At 36.7% G+C, this 25,068-nt stretch overlaps 1 protein-coding gene across 2 annotated transcripts in view; it reads right to left on the bottom strand.

Moving 5' to 3' along the window:
• The window catches only part of CDK17 (cyclin dependent kinase 17), a 110,681-nt gene that overhangs the window by 18,018 nt on the left and 67,595 nt on the right, over positions 1-25,068 (bottom strand). For both annotated transcript variants that reach the window (XM_070789562.1, XM_019961121.2), the window contains exons 2-5: positions 23,614-23,760; positions 18,901-19,065; positions 15,126-15,259; positions 11,021-11,146 (exon numbers count right to left, since the gene is read on the bottom strand). In XM_070789562.1, coding sequence (XP_070645663.1) covers positions 11,021-11,146; positions 15,126-15,259; positions 18,901-19,065; positions 23,614-23,731 — 543 coding nt within the window. In that variant the 5' untranslated portion in view covers positions 23,732-23,760. The remainder of the gene's footprint in view (positions 1-11,020; positions 11,147-15,125; positions 15,260-18,900; positions 19,066-23,613; positions 23,761-25,068) is intronic.

Raw genomic sequence — 25,068 nt, forward strand, 5'->3', positions numbered from 1 at the left:
TTCCAAATACAAATGGGAGTTTTTTAATTTTAATACGGGAAATGTGGCAAAGAGACCACCATTTGATACATCAGAACCTGATTGTGAATAATTTTTTGATTTTGTAGTTTTTCTATAGTCTATTTACATATGATCTCACATAACACTTAAAAAAAAAGGCTAATTGCCAAGGTCACACAAACTATGATAGAGTGTTTATTTTCTTATACCTATTTTCTAGAATTCAGATGATTAAATTCACAAACATGGAACTATTTTGACATGAATTTCAAATCTCACCTGATTTTTTTATGAAGGAAAAAGAATAGCAACAATAAATGGAAACTAGTATGAACAAAATAATCAATGTCCCCCCCACCTCCCCCCCCCCCGCCCCCCCCGCAAGATATAATTAAAATGTCATCATCTGTAACAGTGAGAAGCACATAGAAAAATATAACTACAAGCAAAGAACTTTCTTTTTTGCCACACCACCTCTTGTGGAAACTTAGTTCCCCAACCAGGGACTGAACCATGCCTGCAACAGCAAAAGTACATTGTCCTAAACCACTGGACCACCAGGGAATTCCCTGGGAAATTTTTCTTATTAGGAGTTGGGAAATTTTATTCTTTTTTTTAATCTTAAGTGAATAAATACTAAAATGTCCTTATAAGATCATGTACACTTTTCTCTAATGGTGGCTTTGACAAAAATGCTTGTTTTTTTTAAAGAGTGGATAATTTAACTACAAATTCAAGACTGTAAAGACAGTACTGACTGATGTAGAGATTACCGTATCATATAAAGTATACAAGGAATAAACTATAAGAGATAGCTTATTATCTTATAGTTAATATGAGAGATATTATATTAACTATATAGCATAGCATCTATATTAACATTACATGAAATATTAACATTAAAAAGAGTCACTCTTTAAATAGTGAAATTCAGTGAGATCATTAAAATATATTTAAAGTACGTTTTTTAAAAAGAGGGTAAATACTGGAATTGACTGCCATAACCCAATTAAAGAGGTTTTGAATTGGGTTGACCACATTTTAATGATTCCCAACCTTTAGGATTTAGTAATTACATCCAATTTATTGCTTAACTGAATCTTTATATGGAATTTCTAGAAAATTTTGCTTGCATTTTTATCTGCTGAGCATGACAAGATTAACAATAGACATAATGACTAGCTTGTTGACACACTCTCCTACGGAAATTATTCAGAGGACAGAAGACAAAGCTCATTTATTCAACATTTACCAGGCATAATGCTAGGTATTGGGGATAGAGTGAAGAAGACAGACATGATTCCTCCTCTCATGAATTCACAATCTAGACTGATTTTCATCCTAGATTATTTTAGAATATTTTTAAAGTCTCATAAAAACAGAAATAATAGCTGTATGATTGGAACAATACACTCTGCATTTAAATACAATATAAAAATCTTCTTAATTCTGCTTCAAATGAAGCGAATTTTCTTCTGATACTTCACTGCTCTAAAAATTAGCCTTTTGGAAAACCAAACAAACTCCTGTTCAAACAGCTCTTATAGCTGAGTAATTTCACTGTTAAGTCAGAAAGAGACAGACAAACACTATATATTAACGCATGCACCTGGAATCTAGAAAGAGGGTACTGATGGACCTATGTGCAGGGTAGCAATGGAGACACTTAACTTCCCTGGTGGCTCAGACGGTAAAGCGTCCACCTACAATGCAGGAAACCCAGATTCAATCCCTGGGTCGGGAGGAGCCCCTGGAGAAGGAAATGGCAACCCACTCTAGTACTCTTGCCTGGAAAATCCCATGGAGGGAGGATCCTGGTAGGCTAGAGTTCATGGGGTCCCAAAGAGTTGGACATGACTGAGTGACTTCACTTTCACTTTCAATGGAGACACAGGACATAGAGAACAGACTTGTGGACACAGAAGAAGAAGGTGGGACGAATTGGGAGACTAGCATAGAAACATATACATTCAGTTCAGTTCAGTTCAGTTGCTCAGTCCTGTCCGACTCTGGGACCCCCTGAATTGCAGCACGCCAGGCCTCCCTGTCCATCACCAACTCCCGGAGTTCACCCAAACTCATGTCCATCGAGTCGGTGATGCCATCCAGCCATCTCATGCTGCCCCCTTCTCCTCCTGCCCCCAATCCCTCCCAGCATCTTTTCCAAAGACTTTCCCAGAATCTTTTCCAATGAGTCAACTCTTCACATGAGGTGGCCAAAGTACTGGAGTTTCAGCTTTAGCATCATTCCTTCCAAACAACACCCAGGACTGATCTCCTTTAGAATGGACTGGTTAGATCTCTTTGCAGTCCATGGGATGCTCAAGAGTCTTCTCCAACACCACAGTTCAAAAGCATCAATTCTTCGGCACTCAGCTTTCTTCACAGTCCAACTCTCACATCCATACATGACCACTGGAAAAACCATAGCCTTGACTAGACGGACCCTTGTTGGCAAAGTAATGTCTCTGCTTTTGAATATGCTATCTAGGTTGGTCATAACATTCCTTCCAAGGAGTAAGCGTCTTTTAATTTCATGGCTGCAATCACCATCTGCAGTGATTTTGGAGCCCAGAAAAATAAAGTCTCTCACTGTTTGCCCATTGATTTCCCATGAAGTGATGGGACCAGATGCCATGATCTTAGTTTTCTGAATGTTGAGCTTTAAGCCAACTTTTTCACTATCCTCTTTCACTTTCATCAAGAAGCTCTTTAGTTCCTCTTCACTTCTGCCATAAGGGTGGTATCATCTGCGATATATCTGAGGTTATTGAGATTTCTCCTGGCAATCTTGATTCCAGCGTGTGCTTCTTCCAGCCCAGTGTTTCTCATGATGTACTCTGCATATAAGTTAAATAAGCAGGGTAACAATATACAGCCTTAACTGTACTATACAGCACTCCTTTTTCCCATTTGGAACCAGTCTGTTGTTCCATGTCCAGTTCTAACTGTTGCTCCTGACCTGCATACAGGTTTTGCATACAGGTTTCTCAAGAGGCAGGTCAGGTGGTCTGGTATCCCCACCTCTTTCAGAATTTCCCACATCCACACAGTCAAAGGCTTTGGCATAGTCAATAAAGCAGAAATAGATGTTTTTCTGGAACTCTCTTGCTTTTTCCATGATCCAGCGGATATTGGCAATTTGATCTCTGGTTCCTCTGCCTTTTCTAAAACCAGCTTGAACATCTGGAAGTTCACGGTTCTTGTATTGCTGAAGCCTGGCTTGGAGAATTTTAAGCATTACTTTACTAGCATGTGAGATGAGTGCAATTGTGCAGTAGTTTGAGCATTCTTTGGCAATGCCTTTCTTTGGGACTGGAATGAAAACTGACCTTTTCCAGTCCTGTGGCCACTGCTGAGTTTTCCAAATTTGCTGGCATATTGAGTGCAGCACTTTCACAGCATCATCTTTCAGGATTTGAAATAGCTCAACTGGAATTCAAGCACCTCCATTAACTTTGTTTGTAGTGATGCTTCCTAAGGCCCACTTGACTTCACATTCCAGGATGTCTGGCTCTAGATGAGTGATCACACCATCGTGATTATCTGGGTCATGAAGGTCTTTTTTGTACAGTTCTTCTGTGTATTCTTGCCACCTCTTCTTAATATCTTCTGCTTCTGTTAGGTCCATACCATTTCTGTCCTTTATCGAGCCCATCTTTGCATGAAATGTTCCTTTGGTATGTCTAATTTTCTTGAAGAGATCTCTAGTCTTTCCCATTCTGTTGTTTTCCTCTATTTCTTTGCATTGATCACTGAGGAAGGCTTTCTTATCTCTTCTTGCTATTCTTCGGAACTCTGCATTCAGATGCTTATATCTTTCCTTTTCTCCTTTGCTTTTCACTTCTCTTCTTTTCACAGCTATTTATAAGGCCTCCCCAGACAGCCATTTTGCTTTTTTGCATTTCTTTTTCCATGGGGATGGTCTTGATCCCTGTATCCTGTACAATGTCACAAACCTCCGTCCATAGTTCATCAAGCACTCTGTCTATCAAATCTAGTCCCTTAAATCTATTTCTCATTTCCACTGTATAATCATAAGGAATTTGATTTAGGTCATACCTGAATGGTCTAATGATTTTCCCTACTTTCTTCAATTTCAGTCTGAATTTGGCAATAAGGAGGTCATGGTCTGAGCCACCATCAGCTCCTGGTCTTGTTTTTGCTGACTGTATAGAGCTTCTCCATCTTTGGCTGCAAAGAATATAATCAATCTGATTCGGTGTTGACCAGCTGGTGATGTCCATGTGTAGAGTCTTCTCTTGTGTTGTTTGAAGAGGGTGTTTGCTATGACCAGTGTGTTCTCTTGGTAAAACTCTATTAGCCTTTGCCCTGCTTCATTCCATATTCCAAGGCCAAATTTGCCTGTTACTCCAGGTGTTTCTTGACTTCCTACTTTTGCATTCCAGTCCCCTACAATGAAAAGGACATCTTTTTGGGGTGTTAGTTCTAAAAGGTCTTGTAGGTCTTCATAGAACCGTTACCATATGTAAAACAGATAGCAATTGGGAATTTGCTGTGTGACACAAGGAGCTCAACCCAGTGCTCTGTGACAACCTAGAGGGGTGGGGTGGGGAGGGAGGTGGGAAGAGGGTTCAGGAGGGAGGGGACATATGTATACCTGTGGCTGATTCATATTGATGTATGGCAGAAATCAACACAATATTGTAAAGCAATTATTCATTAATAAAAATTAAAAAATAGCTCTTATACAATAAGCACATGAAAGTTAAATAAAATAAAAACAAATTATAATTTATAATAGCCTTCCTGTAATTTTGAGTAACTTGCAAGTAGCATTGATTATTATAGGGTATTTCTTCATTACTTTGGTCTAACAGTATAATCATTCTGCCAAAGTTATAAAGAGGTGTTACATGCTGGCAATGCAATTCTAAATGAGCTTCACAACAACTGAAACATGTGCAATAACTCTATTAGATGCCATTCTAAGAGTAAATGGGCATATAAAAAACACTGGGGGCAAAGACAGATTTTTCAATTATCAATTTCCCACCTTGTGAGATTTACCAAGTTACAGTTACTGATAGAAATGTCAGTCTACTGAGGTAGACTGAGGTAGGTCGACTGAGAATCTCTATTCTACTTGATCATTTGTATTACAAAATATTACCTTACCCCTGTCCATAATATGCCATAGGTAAATTAAATTGTGGGTGAACTTTGAACCTCATTTCCACACCATAAGCTCACTTCTGAAAGACATCTGGACTTGATACCCTATTTTCTCACCTGTCCTTAGAAATAACAGCTATGTATGATCCATATTGGTAAAGCCATGAATGAGGAACCCAAAACTTAATGTTTAGGAAGAGGCATATTCTTAGAATTCATATAACCTAAACTTCAATAAAATGAGACAAACTTTCCTACACAGACTTAGTTTACTAAAGTTGCACTTAACACTCTTATGAAAATTTCCATGGGGTATGCCATCACTGTAAGTGTAACAATGCTCTAATAAATCATTACCTGCCTATGGGCTTTCCCACTAGTCATTAGTTTAAGTATTTTAAGAGTTAGAATATTCCATTTCTTATCAATTATAAATGAATATTAAATAACACTTTCAGTTCAGTTCAGTTGCTCAGTCGTGTCTGACTCTTTGTGACCCCATGAATCGCAGCATGCCAGGCCTCCCTGTCCATCACCAACTCCCGGAATTCACTCAAACTCATGTTCATCAAGTCAGTGATGCCATCCAGCCATCTCATCCTCTGTCGTCCCCTTCTCCGCCTGCCCCCTATCCCTCCCAGCATCAGAGTCTTTTCCAATGAGTCAATTCTTCGCATTAGGTGGCCAAAGGACTGGAGTTTCAGCTTTAGCATCATTCCTTCCAAAGAAATCCCAGGGCTCATCTCCCCTAGAATGGACTGGCTGGATCTCTTTGCAGTCCAAGGGACTCTCAGGAGTCTTCTCCAACACCACAGTTCAAAAGCATCAATTCTTCGGTGCTCAGCCTTCTTCACATTCCAACTCTCACATCCATACATGATCACAGGAAAAACCATAGCCTTGACTAGATGGACCTTTGTTGGCAAAGTAATGTCTCTGCTTTTCTATATGCTGTTTAGGTTGGTCATAACTTTTCTTCCAAGGAGTAAGCGTCTTTTAATTTCATGGCTGCAGTCACCATCTGCAGTGATTTTGGAGCCCAGAAAAATAAAGTCTGACACTGTTTCCACTGTTTGCCCATTGATTTCCCATGAAGTGATGAGACCAGATGCCATGATCTTCGTTTTCTGAATGTTGAGCTTTAAGCCAACTTTTTCACTCTCCTCTTTCACCAATCCAATAACCAATATCTTTAAAATAAGATAGAATGACTAAATGTAATGTGGTGTCCTAGATGGGATCCTGGGGATAAAAAGCTATTAGTGAAAAACTAGAGAAATCTGAATAAAGTATGGAGTTTAGTTAATAGTAATGTACCACCACTGGTTTCCTTAGAGTTGTGACAATGTACTAAAGTAATGTAAAATGTTAATAATAGGCATAACTAGGTATAACTAGTTATGTGGTATATGGGAACACTCTATATGATCTTCTAAATTTTTCTGTAAATCTATAACTACTCTAAAATAACTATTAGAGTAGAGTTAGTATAGCTGTAGGTAGATTTGCACATTTGTAATTCAGAAAATGAGAGGGTTTCTAGTTAGTGGCTTCTCTCTTCTTGGTCGTGTAGTAGGAAGAGGTCATTTGCTTAGAGTGAGAGAAGAATTAACCAAAGAAATACAATAGGGTAGCCAAATGATACTGAGGATCCACTGAGCTTGATGCTCCTAATTTTATAGAAGAACCAATCAGCCCTACTATATATTCACCAGAAGTGAACTCAGACTTGTTTCTTACCTCCTACTCAAGTGATTTATGTTATTTTTACTACTCTACTTATTATACATTGCAAACTGAAAGTACAAAAAGAAACATGTACACATTGCTATATTTAAAATGGATAACCAACAAAGACCTATTATAAAGCACATGGAACTCTCAAGGTTATGTGCCAGGGTGGATGGGACGGGGGTTTGGGAGAGATGGGATACGTGTATATGTATGGCTGAGTCCTTTTGCTCTTCGCCTGAAACTACCACAACATTGTTAACTGGCTATACCCCAACACAAAATAAAAAGTTTAAAGTTTAAAAAAAAAAAAAGTTTATCCTTTTAGAAAGACAAAATTTTATATTTTGTCTTGAAACAAAAATGTTTTTAAGATAAGAGTATATCATCCATGGAAACATAAGCTCTAACAAATGTGAAGTGTATTTTCATTTTCCCATCTCCTTTCCACGGATTCCCTAATCCTTCCCCTTCACGTATAAACCTAGGGTATTAAGAATAATTTTCTAATATACTTCAAAAGAAACCATGACTTTAGTAAAAAAAAAAAAAAAAAAAAAGATAAACAATGAAAAGAATGAACCAATGAAAACCAAAACAGAGCTGCAATGATTAATGTGAAATCGGTAAGCCATTTCAGATTAAAAAAACAAGAGAATTAAGATAGGAACTTTCAACACAAATAAAAGCTTCAGTCACTCAGCATTCATTAGAGGGCACTGTTTTCCTTAATTTCATGTACATTGAAAAAGATAAGTCTTAGATGATAGCTTTGGTGATTAAACCATACCTTTAGTCCCAATCTGAATATTCACTAATTCTAAAATTGATCCTAAGTACCAATCTTTAGTAACACTTGATAACCAAAGAACACTTTCAACCTGGTAATTAAATGACAAAGTTATGTTAATGAAAATGTCTTAAGCAGTGATGTAAAACTATGATGATCATAAACCTATACCAAAATCAAGCTTTAACCTTACTGTATACTAGTGAACAGTGAAAGTCGCTCAGTCGTGTCCGACTCTTTGTGACCCCATGGACTATACAGTCCATGGAATTCTCCAGGCCAGAATTCTGGAGTGGGTAGCTTTTCCCTTCTCTAGGGGATCTTCCCAACCCAGGGATTGAACCCAAGTCTCCCGCATTGCAGGCGATTCTTTACCAGCTCAGCCACAAGGGAAACAGAAGAATGCTAGAGTGGGTAGCCTATCCCCTTTCCAGGAGATCTTCCCTATCCAGGAATCGAACCGGGGTCTCCTGCATTGCAGGCGGATTCTTTACCAACTGAGCTATGAGTAAAGCCCCTATTGTGTACTGGTGAATGTCAAATAATAATGTGCTCATATTACACAGCATTAGGTAATTTTATTCTTTAGAAAATGCAACCAAAACAGAAGTTGTTGGCAGATAAAAATATTCCACGATACAATATATAAGAAGATAAAACAACTGTTAGTGACCCAATACTCATCAATGGCTCCTTCTTCAGACCCAAAGTTTAAGAAGGTACTCAGTGCAGTCACTCAGTCGTGTCTGACTCTTTGTGACCCCATGGACTGCAGCACGCCAGGCTTTCCTGTCCATCACCAACTCCTGGAGCTTACTCAGACTCATGTCCATCGAGTTGGGGATGCCATCCAACCATCTCATCCTCTGTTGTCCCCCTTCTTTCTCCTCCTCCTCCTCCTCAGTACTAAGTGGTTCCTGAGTCCTGAGTATTTTATTTTTACACAGTCCCTAGTATCTGGGCTCTACTTTCCATTTCCACATGACTACCACATCATCCTTAACTATGAATTCATTTCCCTGCCTCTAGTCTTTCTCTTGTTCTATTTGTTTACACTTTTCCTGAAGTAACAGTTATGAAACAAAAATGTGATTATGTCAGCTCTTGTTTAAATAAATGTCTCTGAGGTCCTTCTTTTTACATGGGATGAAGTCCAAACTCATTGGCCTGACAGCTGAAGCTTTTTACAGTCAACAGCAGGGGTCCCCAACCTGTGAGGAACCCAGCCCCACAGCAGGAAGTGAGCGGCTGCACAGCAGGAAGTGAGCGGCTGCACAGCAGGAGGTGAGCGGCAGGCAAGTAAAGCTTCATCTACCGCTCCCCATCTCTCACATTACCCCATGAACCATCCCCCCAATCCTGTCCATGGAAAAACGGTCTTCCACTAAATTGTTCCTTGGTGCCAAAAAGGTTGGGGACCACTGGTCTAGATCTATCCTATCCTTTCAAGGCTTATTCTTTAAAATTATTCCATATCCACCCTTCGTATCAATTATAATTTCCCCAACATACTCATATTCTCTGGGTTTTACTACATGAAGTTTCCTTTGCTTAGAACACTCTTCTAATAACTGTCAACTTGACAAAATTCCTACCCATCTTTTTAGAGGCAATTTAAGCACTATCACCTCTGTAAGCCTGTGATGTGCAAAGACATTTTACTTGCTCTTTAACTGTCCCACAGCACTTTATATATACTTCTACACAGAACTAAAGTTATCTAAAAGAGATCCTCACATACACAATCACCTGAATTTATGTCAAGATGACACTGCAACAGGGAAAGCTATTCTTTCAAAAAGCAGTGCTGGGTCAACTGCTACACAATGGGAGACCAAGATACATAACTGACAAGAGCCTTTAATACAGAATGTATAAAGAATTCCTCACACATCAATCAGAAAAAGGCAGTCCAACAGAAGAGAAATAATAGAATTCAACACTTCAAAGAGGAGGATATTTAAATGGCCAATAAATATTAGAAAGGTGTTCAACTTAAGCCATCAAGAAAATGAAAAACAAAACGACAATGCCTGAATGCTCAGTCAGGTCTGACTCTCTGTGACCCAATGGACTGTAGCCCATTTCTCTCTGTCCATGGGATGTTCCAGGCAAGAATACTGGAGTGGGTTGCCATTTCCTACTTCAGGGGAACCACAATGAGATAACACTATACACTCATCAGAAAAATTTAAAAGTTTCTTTGAAAAAGAAGAAAACAGTACCAAAAAAAAAAATCATGGAGAGCAACTAGAATGGGATGTAAAATGGTATAATCACTTTGGAACCAACTTTGACAACACCTAGAAAAGCTGAACATGTGCACACAATCTATCCAACAACTCCACTCCTAGGCATGCATCCAACAGAAATGCTTATGTTAACCAAAACACATAATCAGGAATGGTGATACAAGCAATATTTGATAATACCCAAAATTAAAAATAACATAAATGTAAACATTCATCAACAGAAGACTGAATAAAATATAGTATACTCACCAATGGAACACCATGCAACAAAAAGAACAAACGAATAACCTAACTACAGGCAATAACCCAAATGAAACTAACATTAAGTAAAAGAAGTCGACTGCAGAAGAATACATATTGGTGTACTTCTATACGTAATAGGATATTTTTGTATACTATACATATGAATTTGTATGTATATATATTTATATATATATTTGTGCAATATATTTTATTTGTAGAAAATGTATTTGAAGCATTTGTATATTCATAATTACATAAAGTTCAAAAGTTTAAGAATAATCAGAAAAATATCAAATGCATTTTGAAAATAAATAAGAATGTATGTAAATCAAGATAAAGAAGTCTTTCTTTATATTAAACACTACAAACATAATCAAAACAGTGAAAACCATATAGGTAAAACTAATCTTTGGCATTAGAAGGCAGAGATAATGCCAAAGTTGAGGAAGGGAGAGTAGAAGTGAATAATGAAGTGGCAGGACGAGTTTTCTGGAATTTGGGGGATTTTCTTTTATTTAGCTGGATACAAGTTACACACGTACGCTAACTTCACAAAAATTCATGAAGCTCTACAATTACGTTTATGTACTTTTCTGTGTATCTAGTACATATTAACACATACTTATATACCTGGTACATATTTTGTACATCTAGCATGTATCAGTAAAATTTGCCAAAAAATAAAATAAACCTAAATTCTATTCAATATAACATCTTTAAAACGTTAAGAAGGGAAAATGACAAAATCCAGAAAACAATGTAATAAACTTTAGCTATTAACAATATAAAAATTAATATAAAATGTTTATGCCCAGAAAATCAAACAACCAGATCTAATATAGTAGGTACAGGAGACTTAAAAACTTACTAAGGAAGCTCTCCGAGACCTTCGGCTCATTGGTTGATCAAATGGTGGACTGTTTATCTGCAACTTTTCAAGATACCCATCAGGTATTCTGATATCTGCAGGCAGTGATAACCGCTTATTTAAATCCTTTTAAAAACCAAGAAAAAGAAGATCTATATAGGTAACCACAAACAGAGACGACAAGGGCATTTGACTTTTTAATTCATGAGCTCTAATAGATCATTTCTTAGCAATCAGTAACTATAAAGGTTTGTTGCAATTACAAAGGCATTTACATTAATTATAAGCAGATTCTTTATGGTCTGAGCCACTAGGGAAGCTGTAATATACCAAAAGCAAATGTATTTACTGTAAGCAAAAGTATACAATGCAATTTATTTTACAGAAATGTTCTACAACTGAGTTGAGTCCCTTCATTGATAAAATGAGCATGGAATTAATTTTGACATTATTATATAGTTGCTTTTAAGTCACTAAGTCATGTCTGACTCTTTGCAACCCTGTTGACTGCAGCACGCCACGCTCCTCTGTCCTCCACTACCTCCCAGGGGTTGCTCAAATTCATGTCCATTGAGTTGATGATGCTATCTAACTATCTTATCATCTGCTGCCCGCTTCTCCTCTTGCCTTCAATCTTTCCCAGCATCAGGGTCTCTTCCAATCAGTCAGCTCTTCACATCAGGTGGCCAAAGTACTAGAACTTCAGCATTATCCCTTCCAATGAATATTCAGGGTTGATTTCCTTTAGGATTGACTGGTTTAATCTCCTTGCAGTCCAAGGGACTCTCAAGAGTCCTCTCCAGCACCACAATTTGAAAGCATCACTCTTCAGCGCTCAGCCTTCTTTATGATCCAACTCTCACATTCAAACATGACTACTGAAAAACCATAGCTTTGACTACATAGACCTTTGTTGGCAAAGTGATGTCTCTGCTTTTTAATATGCTGTCTAGGTTTGTCATAGCTTTTCTTCCAAGAAGCAAGTGTCTTTTTATTTCATGGCTGCAGTCACCATCTGCAGTGATTTTGGAGCCCAAGAAAATAAAATCTGTCACTGCTTCCACTTTTTCCCCTTCTATTTGCCATGAACTGATGGGACTGGATGTCATGATCTTAGTTTTTTGAATGCTGAGTTTCAAGCCAGCTTTTCCACCCTCCTCTTTCACCCTCATCAAGAGGCTTTTTAGTTCCTCGTTTTCTGCCATTAGGGTGTTATCATCTGCATATCTGAGGTCACTGGTATTTCTCCCGGCAATCTTAATTTCAGCTTGTGCTTTACCCAGTCTGGCATTTCGCGTAATGTACTCTGCACATAAGTTAAAAAAGCAGGGTGACAACATACACCCTTGTTGTACTCCTTTCCCAATTTTGAACCCGTCAGTTGTTCCATGTCCGGTTTTAACTGTTGCTTCTTGACCCACATGTCCTGGCAAAGGAGCTTGCATAACTCAATGAAGCCATGCCGTGCAGGGCTAACCAAGCCAGAGAGGTTATATGTAAAGAGTTGTGGTAAAACAAGGTCCAATGGAGGAAATGGCAAACCACTCCAGTATTCTTGCCAGGAGAACCCCATGAACAGCACACCATATAGTTCAGTTTAATTGCTCAATCGTGTCCAACTCTTTGCGACCCCATGAACCGCAGCACGCCAGGCCTCCCTATCTGTCACCAACTGCCAGAGTCTATCCAAACTCATGTCCATTGAGTCGGTGGTGCCATCCAACCATTTCATCTTCTGTTGTCCCCTTCTCTTCCTGCCCTCAATCTTTCCCAGCAGCAGGGTCTTTTCAAATGAGTCAGCTCTTCGCATCAGGTGACCAAAGTATTGGAGCTTCAGCATCAGTCCTTCCAATGAACACCCAGGACTGGTCTCCTTCAGGATGGACTGGTTGGATCTCCTTGCAGTCCAAGGGACTCTCAAGAGTCTTCTCCAACACCACAGTTCAAAAGCATCAATTCTTCGGTGCTCGGCTTTCTTTATAGTCCAACTCTCACATCCATACATGACTACTGGAAAAACCATATAGTAGGAATAGGCAAAGTCTACCATAAAATGGGGTTGGTTTGAATAACCAATCATGTGGATATTGCATGATTTTGCATGCAACACAGTGAGATAATTGAAATATTTTATTATTGCTATGTCAGTGGAAATAAGTAAAAGGTATTTCTATTTCATTTAATTATGTGAACTGAGAGAAACAGAGATCTTGCCTATATTATCACACCAAGAAACATAAATTCTATAAAAATAAATCCCTGCTGCTGCTAAGTCACTTCAGTCGTGTCTGACTCTGTGCGACCCCACAGACGGCAGCCCACCAGGCTTCCCGTCCCTGGGATTCTCCAAGCAAGAACACTGGAGTGGGTTGCCATTTCCTTCTCCAATGCATGAAAGTGAAAAGTGAAAGTGAAGCCGCTCAGTTGTGTCCCACTCTAGCGACCCCATGGACTGCAGCCTTCCTCCGTCCATGGGATTTTCTAGGCAAAAGTACTGGAGTTGGGTGCCATTGCCTTCTCCAAAAATAAATTCCTGCTATTAATAATAAATCAGGAGATAAAACTGAGATGTGTAGAAATCGTACACAGATTTATTGGGAAATATATGGCTTAAGTATCAAAATATATCATGTTCTCAACTATTGAGAAAATAATAATTCTCCCAAGTTAGTTTTATGTTTTACATCACTCTAAAAAAATCACAGTAAGATTATTCTTGGAACAAAACATTTAAAATTTATCTAGAAGAATAAATAGAAAGCAATATCCAAAAACATTCTAAAATAAATAAAAATATATGTGTGGGTATGGGGGTCTTTCCAGATATTAAAGTATACAATATAAAGAGTGTGTCACCTTTGGGGGAGAATACAGCTCAATGTCCAGATATAGATCCTAGTATTAAATAAAACTTTTAAACCTATAATAAAGAAAATCATACATATGGTGAAGAGAAGTAAATAATTTTATTACTATTGTGATGTAATTTATACAGTGATATGAACAGTTATCATGAGTGTGAGTGAGCTCCGGGAGATAGTGAAGGACAGGGAAGCCTGGCGTGCTGCAGTCCATGGAGTCGCAGAGTCGGACACGACCGAGTGACTAAACAACAATGAACAGATATCAAGTTGATTTCAAGAGCTGAAGATGGTATTTTACCATTTAAAAACTGGTATTGTTTTGCATAACTGATTCAGAAGCAATCTTTGATCAGCAAAAATGCAATCAACCAAGAGGGCAAATACCCTAATCATCAATACCTCAACAGCACTGAAGAAAATAACAACATTCTTATTTCAAAATGTGCTCAATTTTCTAGAGAAAATTATTTTTAATCTATAGTATACACATGAAAATAATATTCATAATCAACTTCTGTCTTCAAGGTTATACACAACATTGACAGAGAGAAGGAAATGAGCTTTTCATTCTTTCACATGGAGAAATAACTTAACATGTGCTACAGAGATTAGTAGGTATAATAAACCAAAAAAGGAAGTGATATCCATATTCATAATATAAAGCAAGGAAAAAAAGCTGGTGCTTATTTTTTGTATACTTTTTGAAATCTGAAAATATTTATAAAATCTGAAATATTTATAAAATTTATAAAAAATTTATAAAATTTATAAAAAAATTTATAAAATCTGAAAACCTAGATGAATCTCAAAAATATTAATTAGGGAGCAGTCTCTCAGAACTGTCTGAGATGCTGCCTCCCAGGCTGTAGTCCTCATTTTGCCCCAAATAAAGCTTAACTCACAACTCTCAAAAAAAAAAAAAAAATAATTAAAATATTTTCTAAAAGGAAGACTTTCCCTAATGTATCATCTTGGATTTCTGAAACTTTTGAAAATTCAAATTTCCCTTACAAAGACTCTACATAGTATTTTGCAGAATGTTTAAGTATAATTACTGTATATGTGCCTTGGTATAATAGATAATTAGGAAAAAATATTCACAGACTAGTTTTTATTAATGTGAAGAAACAACTTTCTTAGAGGTGTCATTGCTGTCATGAAAATTTTCAAATAGGCATTTATTCTTATGTATTTATACACACAAACACAGGCATATTTGTTTTTTTTTTAAAAAATGGTACCTCTATTGAGATCCGCCTATGTATACGATTTCTAAGACAAACACCCGTAGGTGACTGGACTTCATCAGATGATGTCCCAGAAGCTTGGTCACTCTCGCCATCTGATCCCATTTTTAGATTTTCATGAACAATATCTGTATTAGAAAATGAAATATTATTTATCTTAGAAGAGATGTATTAAATTCTACAGAATCACATAATTTATTATCTCTACATGTAAGATGTAGACAGCCAACAGCCAAAAATCATAGCATAAAAGGTCTTTTACATTCTGGGTACCACAAGTGTGCAGTTAATAAAAACTGCACATTTAGGACAAATGTCCTAAAACAGTAGTATTAAATCCTCTTATGCTCTAAGATTATAAAAAGTTATTTTTAAAAAACTAACATTCAAGTTATTAGCAAGAGTTGAATAATAAAATTAGAGACCAAAAATAACACTTGACGATTATTTAGTCAGTTCTCGTATTTTCCAGATGTAGAAACTGAGACTTTGAAAGGTTAAACGACTTTCAAAGGTCACAGAGCTTAGAGGCAGAGCCAAAATAGAAACCTGAACTTTTATTTAGTTTAGTATTCTTTCCATTTAATAATGTGCCATTGGGTCATATCAAGATGAACTGGTTCTTTGCATAGTCTTTAAAAAAACTGTTTTACAGTTGCTAATGTAGCTCCCCATCCCCAAGTGTTAAAAAAACAATTCAAAAAAGTATTCACTGAGTACTGATTTTGTATAACTACAAATACAGTACCACAAAATCTACGGGGGCAAAAACATATTTCACTTACAATGCAAGGTAAATTATGATTTTTTTAAATAAGAATAAAAGTTAAACGGGAGTAGAGGGTAGGGAGATTAATTCCTTTTATACCTGCTCTTATATTTACATTGGTCAATCACCTTCTAATTCATCGAGCCAGAGTAGCCCACCAGAAACATATGCTAGATCTCATACACATCTCTTTCCATGGGTCCTCTCCACAGAATTATTCACTCCCCCAAAAGTATCATGTTCTTCCACACTGAAGTGCTTTAGCAAGCTTTTTATTTTTTCTTATCTGTAAGAGGTTATTTCTTCATTTTATCAATGTGGTGAATTCATTCTTCAACAGTATGCTCATATGCCATCAGGTCTTTTCTATCTCAGACACAAATGAACACTGTGCCCACACCTAGCACACCAACTGTGTTGAAGAGCAGTTTTTGGTTCATGTGATTTTATATCAAGCTATGAGATCCCCTGGGGGCAGAATCTGACTTATTTGCTTTTCTATTCCTAGAACCGAACTAAATTTGTTTAGTAAGTAGCTCAACAAATACTACACTGATTTAAACACTTACTAAAAAAGAAAAAGAAAATATCAAAGTATGGACCAGACAACTGAACCTTTTCTTTCAAATGAAATGTTATATGAAATATCAACATGTAAAATAAATAAGAATAGTATTTTACAACTACAAATTTGAACTTCTAGTTATTTACTTACAAAAATATGAGAACTATTTAAATTAACAAAAAAACTGAACTCCAGGGTCTCATCAAATCAGTCTTAGATTTCATACATTTCTGTATTTTGTCTTGGTAATACATTATTGGGAAAATTCTTATTCACACTGATAAGCAGCTGCAAAAATAACAGTTTTTAATAGACCAATATGTAATTTAAGAATACAGTTTAATGACACATTTCTGGAGAAATTTTATACTGAACAAAAAATTAATTTGGCAGTAGAAGTCAATGTACTGGGTGATTGATTCCTATTCTGATGGTATTAAAAACATCTGAGACCAAGCACTCTTTTCTACCACTCTTCAAAAATGTTAAAGGTAATTTAATCGTGTCTTCCGAAAATCTACAAATCTTCCTCAGAAAATGTTGAATATACTTTAAAATGTATAGCTGAGTTTGCCTGATGGCATGCTTAATACCCAGGAAGCAGAGACAGAGAACTGAAGGTCCAAAATTTTTATGTAAAAACTGACTTGTTACTTTCTTTGGAGGGGTTTCTGATCTTGGTAAGAGTGTGCCTGGATTTAGCCACCACAGTGAAATAAAAGATGAAGCCTTGGGTGTCCCACTTGAAAATGAGAGCTTTCTGTAGAAAGGCAGATGACTCTCAAAAGAGCTACATCTTCAGTAAAAGGTAGACTTAAAAACAGAAATCTGCTCTCCCACATGAGGACTACAAAGGAGTTTATCAATTTCAGACTATGAGTAAATACTTGGTAGCATCTGACTCAACCAAGAAACACCTCATGTCACTAACAAGCTAGTTCCGACATGAATACCAGTTGGTATCTTCACTTCCATCAATAAGAAAAGAGTGAAGCAATGAAGCCTTATGTCAAGACTTCATTCATTTGTCACCAGTATGAGCAACTTCTTTTCTGAATCAGATAATAATTCTTAAGTAATAGAAGAACTTACTTAAGAAATTACTTCTCAAATGGCTCATTTTTGTATAATTCACAATGTTAATAGCTACAGACAGACATAACCCACTTTAAAATTTAATCTGCATTACTAATATTTTCAACATCACTTTAAGTTTAGACCAAGGATCAGTATATATGACCTGTTTATGTATGGCCCTGAGCTAAAAATGGTTTTGGCATCCTTAACAGATTATTTTAAAAAGATGACATGCAACGGACCATATATGGCCCACAAAATTTGAAAAAATTTTTACGGCGTGAACCTTTACAGAAAAAGTTTGCCAACCCCTAGTCTAGACAATCAAGAGAACAACAAATTAAGCCCTGATCTGAAGTGTTTTCCAATTTCTGTGAGGGTAAATACTCCCTTTGTGGCCAAACCTCAAGCTACCAGTATGGTATCACTGAACACCTGGTTGGGTAATATGAACACCATGACATTAGTATTTTTGAGTATTCAGATATAGGAGAAATATCCCAAAAGCGTAGTAGGCAACAGTTAACTGTAGTAAAATAATTAGGAAATAATGACTTCTGGCTATTTATTACCTACATTTTTAATTTGATTTACTTAATTGTAAGTTTATATAATTTAAATTTCAATAATGGCTATGATTAACAATCAGCTTGCCAATTTTCTGAAAATTTAACAATCATCTCTCATGAACCAGTCTGAGACACAGACAAAAACCCCTGTAGACAAGCTCATCCTCTCAAAAATAACACATAAGAAAATAATCTGTGGGTTGATACCATGGCAAGATTAAGTAGATAAAGAAACAAGCAGAATAAAACCTTCAGAAACTTCAGTAAATATAATTATGTCATGAGTCTATAAAATAATATTTAAAACTATTTAAAAAACAAAACATGATAAGAAAGCATAAAAAAAAAGACCAGAGAAATAAACAGAAACTTGCAGACATATATTTTTCTTAGATTTAAAATGACACAAAGACAAGAATAACAACTCAGGTAATAATCATATATACTAATTATTGCAGTTAGCTATCAAAAAGTGATAACCTGGAGTTACTGAGGTATGACCCCAAATTAAGCACCATCTCAAACTGCTATTCATCCTGAAATTTTACATCTACCTCTTCAGGGCTCTATCTTCTTTCTGGTGAACAGGTTTTCAAACATTACTCCTCCTTAGTGTCAGCACTACTGCCTGTCCAGAACCTTCCAGTTTTCTGCTCTCTCTCCTATTCCCTTGATTTTTACCTTACAAGAAAAAACTAGATAATAAAGGCGGGCAGACTTGCATACAGCTGAAACCTAGCTATGGACATAACCCACAGTCAGAAAAATTTTAAAAAGCAGATACATTACCTAATCTGCTTCCATTTCTGGGCATTGCCATGAAGGAACCAAGGCTTCCTCCAATAACGCTATGTGGTCTCCGCAATGGGGGCTTCTTAAAGGACCCTGTGTACTGGTGGAGGAAGGAATGCATACTGTGCGAGGTCGGAGGCCTGCCATTCTTCACGATAGGCTCTGCAGTTCACAGTATCCAAAAATCATTCCATTAATAGCCCAAGATCCAGGATGACATGAAAAGGATTGAGAAAGCAAAAAAGAAAACAAAAGATTATGATAGAGATCATTACATTTAACCTTATTTCTTTGGCTATGCATATAAAGTACTAGAATTAAAATAATTTCTATGAAAAATACTTACAGAAAATACTATTTGGAACTGATCCAGTAACTTAAAGATCCACTTTTAAAAATTTACTTTTTGATTGGAGGATAAGTAAGTGTTAGTTGCTCAGTCATGCCTGACTCTCTGCGATCCCATGGACTGCAGCCCACCAAGCTCCTCTGTCCATGAGATTTTTCCAGGCAAGGATACTGGAGTGGGTTGCCATTTCCTTCTCCAGGGGATCTTCCCAACCCAGGGATCGAACCCAGGTCTCCTGCACTGCAGGCAGATTCTTGACCGACTGAGCTACAAGGGAAGCCCCAAATGGAGGATAGTTGCTTTATAATGTTATATTGGTTTCTGCCATACAATATAAGTCAGCCATAAGTGCGTGTGTGTGTATGTGTGTATATATTTAAATGTCCCCTCTCTCCTGAACCTCCCCTCCCACTCCTCTCTGAGTCCCACCCCTCTGTTTTTAATACAATTGAAATTGGTTAGCAATCACAAAGCTACTAATATAGCCCACAGGTTTCTGATCTGTTTAATACATCTCAAAATTGTTTCCATAATTCTAACATTTACTGACTGCCTCATATATGCCTTATGATTAGGAATGCTGTAGAATATAAAAGCAGAGAAGGCAATGGCACCCCACTCCAGTACTCTTGCCTGGAAAATCCCATGGACGGAGGAGCCTCGTAGGCTGCAGTCCATGGGGTCACTAAGAGTCGGACACGACTGAGCAACCTCACTTTCACTTTTCACTTTCATGCACTGGAGAAGGAAATGGCAACCCACTCCAGTGTTCTTGACGGGAGGATCCCAGGGATGGGGGAACCTGGTGGGCTGCCATCTATGGGGTCGCACAGAGTTGGACACAACTGAAGCGACTTAGCAGCAGCAGCAGTATATAAAAGACACAATCCTGGCCTGAAATAACTATATCCCTGTTTGCTAGACATTCAAAAAAGTATGTCAAGTTAGTAAATAAAACAGAAGTACTTAAGTACGTATCAACATAGAGGTTCTGAAATTACCCCCAATTTAGAATTTTTCAATAGTTTACAAAGAAAAAAATCACAGATCTAAAACCATGCAGAAACATTACAAAAATATAACACTTAAAAAGAGCAGGTGACTCAGATCCACAGAACAAGACCAAGGCATGGGCTTGGGAAAAATGAGCCAAGAAGGCCACTTAGTCTCTGCCTCTACTAATAATGGCTCTCTGAAGGGAGGAGAGAGACGGAGGATGGGACAAAACAATCCTCAAGGACCCCACAGGCCTAGGTCATCTACTCTGGATAAAACACCAGACTAGAGGTAGGGGAAGTGCCTAACTAGTAACGCCGAACATCGGTCCATGCCCGTGCCTGGATGTACATTCCCTGATGGTAGCTAGCTGATCAAAGACTGGGGATCCTAACTTAAGCCGAGCAAAATGAACAGTGACTTAATAATGAATGGGGGCAAAAACATATTTCACTTACTAGTATACAAATGACTACCATTAGTAGTTTTTGAAAGCTATCTATGTAGTAAATATATAGGAAACTACACTGGTACAGGAGGGGAGAAACGGCGAACAGAAAGCTAAAAGTGAGAAAAGAATAATTCCTGGATTTTTAGCTTTAAGTGGTTTAGGTTAAGCGAGGAAAGCTGGAGAAGACGCTGATTTTGGGGGAGGGAATCAAGATTTGTGGTCTGGTCATATTAAGTTTAAGATTCTTATTAAATGTCTATGTGAAGAAGCCAAATAAGCATGTGGAAATGAATCTAAAGATTCAGACAAAAATCCTGACTAGAGAGACAAATTTAGGTGTAGTCAGCATGTACACAGTAGCTGAAGTCATGAGACTAGATGAGGTCAATTACTCAAATATTTCAAGATTATGACAGCAATTAACTAGGCAGTTCAGTAGGATAATAATATTCTATATCTTTAAAAGTAGTGGAAATCTTTAAGGCATTATGCTAAATTTATCATATGCATTATAATTTTTCTAAGATTTTGAGAGTATTATTTCCATTTATGTGTACTTTCTCATTCGTTTTATTCTAGGATATGCACGAGAGTCACTTGCCTACATATAATGCAAGAGAGAGTATTCTGTTGGTACAAGCGACTGAATAAGAGACAAGAGATCAAAAACTGGTTCAAAGGTAGTTTACTTAGGAAATTCATAACCTATGTTCTTCCTCAAGTTAGCATTGCCTCTACATGGTTAGGCAAAGACCACTTGTTTCACAAACTGGTTATACAGCGTGTGAAGAGATCATTTAAAAAATATAGTCTATCTCTTCTCATTTGTTAAATCATATTCAGACAGACGGTATGTGTTACTGATCTTAGGAGCTTTTTACTGTCTAAGATAAATTCCATAAAGAAAGAGTATGTTGGAACCAGCTATCAAGCTTTGATAGATGACCAGAAAAGTATTGCATCTTTGTGAAAACTGTCCCGTGTTCTTTATACACAGGGAATAAACAATAACAGATTATAATTCAGAGATAGCCTATGCTACCATCAATCTCTGCAACTGAAGAGGAATCAATGTCTATTATGACACCTTCAAGTATTACTTCAAGTAATTTGAGAAATTTATAGAGGAAACTGAGTAGTTTCTATTTTTCTCTTCTTTACTAATTTTAATGTTACTATTAGAATAAAAATAAATTTTAATAAACTATATTTTACTTCAAATTTTTTTAAATATTTCACCATTCACTATAAATTAAGCATGTAATTTTAAGACAGTTATTACTAAAGTATTCCAGAAAATATGCCATGAGTCAAAAATGTTAATTAGCTCTCCAAAAAGTATGTACATTTTCTTTGACTCACACTTTTTTTTTTAAAGAAGATGTTTGTCTTGTAGTCAAATTCCTATCAAGAATGTATCCCAGAAACCATCCATGAAGAGTATTCTGTGCCTACTTTACTTCTGAGTATCACTGGCAGATAGCTAGCAATACTCATGGAGCCCAAGAATGAACATACAGGGCTTAATTAATATCAAGAATTCAAGGATATCATAGAGATTTAAGGATTTTTCTCCTGGCAAGAGGAGTAGAAGACATAATAATATCAGCTTTGAGATTTGATTCAAATCTCAAATGTAAAATATCTCCCTCCTACATATAAGTAAATTATACCCAAATTATTAAATTTTCTACCCAACTCATCAATGTTTCCCCTCCTGTATTATGAGCCAGATAACCTTGAGTAAAATAACGACACTCTGAAGAAAACAGTATAAAGAAGCTTGGGTACGATACATTACTTACCCAGAGTCATACACTATTAAGTATATACATGTATATTCCAAATTCCAATCCATAACTTTTAACTTAACATCCAGAGCGCTTTTCATTATATCTTTCCCTCTCTCACAAGGCTATTTACATTTCAGCTAAAGGGGATAGAGAAATTCCTGATTCCACCCACTGCCACAAATCTCTAACAGGAAAGTTTCAGGCAGAGGCAAGGAAGGCTTTTCCAAAGAATCTGCACATTATGACACACGGGCAGCATTCCGGTAAGCTCCTTCCCTATTATTATGACATCCCTAGGGCTATTTCAGTTTTGAATATGTAGCCTTATTCTATAATTTCATCAGGATTTTGCATTATAATGCGTTCAATTTAACAAATCCTTTTTATTTTAAATTAACATCTGTGTACTAACTACACTATAAAAAAACTGCCAAACTTGTGGAATATTATATAATACTAAAGAGCTCTCAATACTATGGATACATTCTTTGGTCAACATAAAATAAGAAAATAGTATGATTCAGTCATGTGAAAACCTTGTGGTCTACGTGGACAGTCAATATGCATACATAATGTTATAAATCTGTGATGAAGTCTCAAACAGAAACTTCACAAACTTTTTTTCCTGGACGCACCACGCAGCATGTGGGATCTTAGTTCCCTGACCACGGATGGAACCCGAGACCTTGGCAGTGAAAGTGCTAAGTCTTAATCACTGGACGGACAGGGAATTCCCTGGAATTTCACAAACTTACTGTGCACTTCTAAGGTGTATTAACTTTAGTTATAAGAATAACAAAAATATTTAAATGTTAATTTAAAAGTAGGTACGTAACTAGGACATTACTATACAAAGCATTGTTATTTAAGAACCACTGAAAAATGGAAAGATAAACAGGATATAGAATTCATCAGTGTCAGAGACCAGGTAGAGTAACACTGTTTAAGAATGGAACATTCCAGTAAGCAAGCGAAAGTTACTGAACTAGGGAAGGAGGCAAAGAAATAAACAAAAGGAAGCTTATTAGGAACTTACCAGGAAAGTAAACGTACATAGGATTTATAAAGCAAATCAAGGGAGAGGCATCTGTCCTTCCCACCCCACTCACCCAAATATTTACCATTATCTTTGCTGCTGTTTTCTTCAATAGTCATTTGCTCAGCCAATTCAGATAACGATTCATCAATAGTCTGGCTTCCTCGAAGCGTGAGGGATAGCCTTCTCTTAAATTTTTTCATCCTATCAACTGAATGTGACTTGAAAAATCCTGAAAGAGAATAGAATGAACACAAGAGTAAAGCTATGAATATCTTACTGCTCAAGAACAATGTTTTTCTGCGTTTACTGGGAATCTTCAAAATAAGTATAAAGTAAGAATTCTCACGTGCCTCAAACATCACAAAATCTAGCCTCTTCCTTAAAAAGATCCATTCATTTTGATTAATGCCATATGTATATAGCATCATCAGAAGAGCAAGAATTCTACAAAACTAAAGATTGACATTTTAAGCATCACAATTAAACTTAGAAGGATTAGAAATTTTCCTAAAATGAACTCTCTAAAAGCCACTTCAGTGAAAATATATTATTATTTTGATGTGTCAGTTCCATCATTATATCAATCATCGTATTGCAATCAGTGGTATCTTTAGATACAACTGAGGAGATAAGACAGGTGAAAGCAATGAAGCAGGGAGAGAATAAAGAATGAAGTCTGACAATTTATTAAACAGCACCAGGAGAAATTTTCTTTTTTAAGTTCTTATTTAGCCAATATATTGGGGTTCTGTTCCCCCACCCCATCCCATCAGTTGTCAGGAGTCTCTTCCTATTATCATAACAATGCCAAATTTTAGAAAGAAAAAAAATAAAGTCTAATTAACAGGTTTCAAAATGCCTACTCCGTAAAACTATTCTTATCTCTTAATTCATTTAGCCTTCCTAATTCTAAAGAGTAGACTATACTATCCCAATATCACAAATAAGCAAACAGGCCCAAAGAAGTTCCTTGACTGAAAGCAAACAATTGATGACGTAAGTGAGATTTAAAACTAAGATTATCATTTCTGAAATCAAGATGTATCACAATTAATGCAATGTCAATTACAACTGATAGCTTTCTCTTTTCTGAGTTGTACATATACCAATGGTACAATTCATAGTGGAGTCTTAGATATGATTAAACAAGGTACTGGTTGCCAAAATCAAGTCCTCAATTATTTACCCATAACTTCTTTTCTAATTTACAGTCTTAACTGTTGGAGAAGGAAATGGCAACCCACTCCAGTATTCTTGCCTGGAGAATCCCATGGACAGAGGAGCCTGGCAGGCTACAGTCCACAGGGTCACAAGAGTCAGCCACGACTTAGCAACTAAACCAATTTACCAGATTACCAAGCATATTACAACCATTAGCCCAACTAAAAGTAAGAATGTTCTAACACTACTATGTTAAAATACCTGTTTAACCACCTAGCGCTGGATATCTATTTTGAATTGGCAAGTATTTTGCTTACTTTTTCATTCCAGGGCTTTACTCCAAGTAGCTGAGTGTGCTAAACAAGCTACATAAGGT

Source organism: Bos indicus, chromosome 5, assembly GCF_029378745.1.
Source record: "Bos indicus isolate NIAB-ARS_2022 breed Sahiwal x Tharparkar chromosome 5, NIAB-ARS_B.indTharparkar_mat_pri_1.0, whole genome shotgun sequence".
Taxonomy (NCBI): Eukaryota; Metazoa; Chordata; class Mammalia; order Artiodactyla; family Bovidae; genus Bos; species Bos indicus.